General features: G+C 41.3%; 2 protein-coding genes across 2 annotated transcripts; both read right to left on the bottom strand.

Moving 5' to 3' along the window:
- Window positions 1–413: 413 nt before the first annotated feature.
- LOC147294420 (heme oxygenase-like, multi-helical) lies at window positions 414–2628 on the bottom strand. Its single transcript, XM_086233643.1, has 3 exons — window positions 2376–2628; window positions 2066–2286; window positions 414–1063 (listed from the first exon to the last, which is right to left on the bottom strand). The coding sequence occupies exons 1-3, from the start codon at window positions 2529–2531 to the stop codon at window positions 697–699; spliced, it is 744 nt and encodes a 247-aa protein (XP_086089769.1). The 5' UTR covers window positions 2532–2628; the 3' UTR covers window positions 414–696.
- A 743-nt stretch (window positions 2629–3371) lies between these two features.
- LOC147294421 (DELLA protein GAI1-like) lies at window positions 3372–4718 on the bottom strand. Its single transcript, XM_086231191.1, has one exon. It carries the CDS (start codon window positions 4716–4718, stop codon window positions 3372–3374), a length of 1347 nt encoding a protein of 448 aa, XP_086087317.1.
- Between the last annotated feature and the right edge of the window lie 288 nt (window positions 4719–5006).

Here is a 5006-nt window from a genome sequence, read left to right on the forward strand (position 1 = left end):
TTTTTAGGCTTTCGGTTATTCCTTGAATCGTTTAATCGAGCTTGGATTCCCATGGCCCATGAGCCCATGGCAAACAGCTACAAGGTTTATTATTATAGCACCACCAAGAAGACTACAGTACTACACAGTAGACCCGAACTTGGTTAAGCAGAATCTTCGATCTTGTCCACTTGGTTTAAAGTATTATACCCTTGAATAAAAGAAAGCAATGGACTCTCCACTTTGGTGAATCTACTGATCTTGTTTTTACCATGTCCTTTTAAGTCCAAGCAACATAAGCACACGATCAACACCACAAAGATCATATTTGAATCCCTTCTTAGATTACTGTTTCTCAGTTGCTGTGACTTTTGATGAGCTTTTTATGTTGTCTTCAGTTGATCCCTTGTTCTCGTTTGGGGTCACACTTGCAATAAATTAATGATTACCAAATATCACATTTATCCGCAAAACACAACAACACACATACATCTCAAACCATACAGAGGCCATTGAAGCATATACATTGTTATACACAGGTACTATTTGTTTGTTTGTCCAAAATGTAAGAAGCTTGCACACACACAACTGTTTTTGCCAACTCACTACTACGTTCGTGTTTTTGCCTACTATTTAACATTGTATTGCTGTAAGATCACCATTGTAAGGAGGGTCTCAACCTCAGGGTAAAGATCATCAGTCATCACTCACTTGAACTTAGATTCCTGGAGCAGAGTGTCCCGGACTCCCACGGCTCATGTTCCAGAATTCAATCTCATATTCAAGAACACGCAGGAATGCTACTTCAGCTTTACTCACCACGTCGTCCGAAACCTTCTCCAGAACCACGTAATCGCCTGAAGCCTTCTCCAAACGCCGGTCAGCAATGTTTCGGATAGAAGAACAGTAGTGACCAAAGCCATCATTGCCCCATCTTTGGCAAACCTCCTCTAGTTCTGGTGGGATCTTGGAGCCCTCTCTCAGGCAATGGGCAAAGCTCTCTTGGTACACAGCTTCAATGGCCCAAAAGGCTGTGATAGCTACAGTGTAGTCAACCTCTGGGCTCATTAAATTCTCCAGAAATCTGTAACACCACCATGCCAATTAGGCAATTACTACTAGATTGTTATAGAAGTAATGTCAGAGCACCAACAATCTTAAAACTTTTAATCTGAACTGATGTAGGGGTGTTATACTCACCAAATTTGTTTACCGAATTTTGTTCATTAACAATGTTGATGTGTTCCATTTATTCAAATATGAGCCCACCTCATTTGTTAAATTTTCAACAAGATACCAATAAGCAAGAATCTTTTTACCAATAGCGCGCTTCAGGGGCGCGAGTCATGGCAAGGCAGCGGCGGATTGCGCACGACGTCGAGGGACTGTATAAAAGGACTGAAAGGCGACGACAAGACCCAAAAAGCGTACGCCTCACGACGGCAAGGCGAGGATAACGTTAATGGCCTTGGCGTCGATCGGCAAATCCAGAAAACAGAGTTTTTCTAAACCCAGAAAACAGTGTTTTTCGGCAAATCAAACAAAAACAGAACCGATCACCTTGGCGTCGATCGGCCGTTCTCCGGCGAAATTAAGGCGGTGACCACTGGGTTTTCTTTCTCAGGCCACGGTGAGTCCATTGGTGCCTTCAATTTGTTCATCCGATCAACGGCGAGGGAGAATCGAGGATTTTTCCAGCGGTGTCTTGACCATTCACCACCCCAGACGCCGAGAGAGAGAGAGAGAAGGAGGGATGCCGGAGAATATACTGACATGTGTACTGATCAACTCTAGCATTGCTAGTGTTTCATTTGTTTATATCTCAACCATACTTTACTCACCTGGTCACATTATTTAGTGAATAAAATTTGGAAAATTTTGGTGACTGGAATTAGAGTTGCATAATGGGATGCATCATAAGAATCCCATGAAAAAAAAAGGCCTAATTGGTCCACATAACTACTTCCAATGGCCTAAACCCAGCACTTAGATTAACAGTAATTTGAACCACTCAATGTTAATCACAAAAAATGACTGATTGCTGATTACCCAAGTAATTTAGAGCTTAAAAAACGAAGTTGGGTACCTGCAGTAATCTTGTGTTGGCTGTTGAGGAACAACCTCAGAGAGCTCAACACCCCACTTTGAAGCTTCCTTCTTGAACCACTCAACCTCATCGTTCAATGCAGCCAGACCCCTCAATATCACTTCAATATCACCGACATGATCATCAGACTTCTTCCAAGCTTTTATCAGCACACTCGCTACGAATGCTACAAATGCTCTCACAAATATGTAGTCCTGACCCTGTAAGCAGAGACTTTTCAAAATTGCAAATATACCCATAACCGCTGTCTAAGTCCGCGGCTTCTCACATCGGAGAATTTGAAACTTACCAGCCATCGTTTAAAGCCGGAAAGATCCACGGTGCCGTCGCGAATGCTGAGGATGAAAGGGTGCCTGGTGGCTCCAATGTAGATCAAACGGTGCTTCTTCAGCCACGTGTCGGTCACCCCGCCGTACCCGACTCCAGGTTTCGACTTCCCGTTCATTTTTGGCGGCTTCAATATATGTCTTCCTTGTGGGTCTCTCTGGGTTTAACACTGGGTTTCACAGTTTGACTCTGCGAGAAAGTGATAAGGAGAGAGATGGAGAGAGAGAGAGAGGGAAGAAGCAAAACAGCACCGAAAGCACTGATTGTGGGACTGGACACTTGGACAGGCCCAACACGTGGGAGCCGTGGAGACTATGCAGCACAAAAGCACCTACGCGTGTCCCATTATAAGGGCAGCGGCCTCCACATTTGCTAGTTTGTAATGGGCCTTATGTTAAGGTCCAATGGGTAATAAAGTTTCCAGCTTTGGACATTCATGGGCCAACCAAAGGCAAACCCTTTTTTTGTTCAAACTTTTACTTTGTCCCGATATAATGTAATTTTCATCAAATAATATTATCGATGTTGTCAAAATTAGAAGTATTTTCGTCAATTCAAATTCTTGAATGGATTAAATTGACCATGGATATGGGATAAAATAAATTGACCAAAGTCAGGTAGTATCATTTCGTCTTGCGTATGAAATTGAGACAAAATAAAAATTTGGGATGAAATTGAAAAAAATAATAGTTTAAATACCTAATTAGAATAACAGATCAAAGTTCAAATACTCAAATTTATAAAAGTCAATTTTTTATCTGCACGAGGAGAATTCAAACATGAAACTTCTTTAATGAGAATAAAATATCAATAAATCAATAACTAGTTAGAGTACAAATAGACCAAGATGAAAGAATTGCCAATCCATATAAATGAATCTTTTCAGTAAGATTTTCTCCATTAAGATTTTCATCAAAAAGGGAAAAAAAACGAAGAAAAAACATTTCTGCTTCATCTTTCATTCATTGCTTTTCACAGATATTCTCTGTTTTTTATATGGGCTATTACTTGAGATATTTATAGAAGTCTTAGCAGCATTGACTGCATGGAACTTCCAAGCAGAAAGAGACAAAATTGGTGTTCCTTTCCATCCAACAACAAGGCATTCCCCATTGGAATCGAAAGTGCAGCAACTCCCACAAGCAAAGTGTTTGGCCATAAGGTCTGCTTGGTACAAGGATGACAAGCTAACCTCTGTTTCCACCAATCCAAACTTTGCAAACAAGTCCCTCCAAGCATCAATTTTCATGTGCCTGATTACCCTCTCTTCACCTTCACTAGCAACAATGTTTTTAATCTCCTTACACAAATATGTTTCTTCCAATTCTTTCCTGTGCAGACTCCCCTTGTCCATACACACATCAAGGCAATCAAAATAAGCACTGTAGTAGAAGAGTGCTTCACAGAAACGGTCCATGAAAATTGGTGAACAGTGATTTGCTTCAACCTCAGTGATCAATATCAGACATGGGTTGATGTTTCTGAGGGCTTTGATTAGAGATTCTGAGCAATTGGGTTGTGTGATTGTATTGCATAGAAGTAGAGGGCAGTAAACTGCAGCTGCATCACCATCCTCTAACTCAAACACATCTTCATTGAGATCTTTGATATCTTTCACCATGGCTATCTTGAAGGAAAAGGGTAAGTTCAATGCCTCAGCAAACTGTGCCAGCCTTCTTCCAGTGTCCTCAATCCTTTGCCTTGATTTTGTTCCAACAGCAGTAATTTTCAGCAGCTCAATTGGGCACTCATATCTAGTGGCAAGTGCTTGCATCAACACTATGCAGTGACCCCCAGTTCTGATTGCAAGGTCAATGAAATGAACCTTTTTGGATGATGCCACACTTTCTACAATTGCTTGGATCCCTGAAAACTCAGTAACTTGGTAGAAGGGAACTTCTAGGAAACATGCCATTAAAGCAGGATTCGAACTCGCCATTGTCTCTTCGAAATGCATTGCAAGTTCATCCATACTTTCTGGCCCCTCAGATATGTTCCTGTTGCTGCCAGTTTCTCTATCTGTCCTCTCTTGAAGAGCTTTGGAAAAGTAATGAACAACTCTTTGAACTGAATTTCCAGTGCTGGAAGATAGGAAATGACATATGTTCTGCAGCTTCCTTGCACAATCATACTCTTGCTTTCCAACCTTTTCAGCAGAAGCTAAAAGAAGGTGTGCAAGCGCAACATCTTTGGCATCCTGGTCTGAAAGGCCAAGTGGAGCGCTGCCCAAAACATGGTCAGGAATGGAGTCATCAGTGCACCTTTGGGAAGAGAATTGGATGAATCTCTCACTTGCTACTCTCATTACTAGTACACAACTCATGGTTCAAGTGTATAAACCTGGGTTCTTTTTGTGTGAGTGTGTGTGCTGAAGTGTATCAGGGTTCTTCTTATATATAAGCTGACCTCTTGGTTGTTCAAAGCTATGACTTTTGTTTTGGTTGACACATTTAGCATGCCAGGCTTGGCCTTGTATGACTTTTCAGGGAAAAGCTGTCAATAGCTGTATGGAAAACTGAAAGGTTCATTAGGTAGGTTGGATTGGACAGATTTACAAAAATAATAAGTACAGTACAAGCAATTCTGGTAATCC

Source organism: Dryas octopetala, chromosome 2 (genome assembly GCF_963921425.1).
Source record: "Dryas octopetala chromosome 2, drDryOcto1.1, whole genome shotgun sequence".
NCBI classification, from domain to species: Eukaryota; Viridiplantae; Streptophyta; class Magnoliopsida; order Rosales; family Rosaceae; genus Dryas; species Dryas octopetala.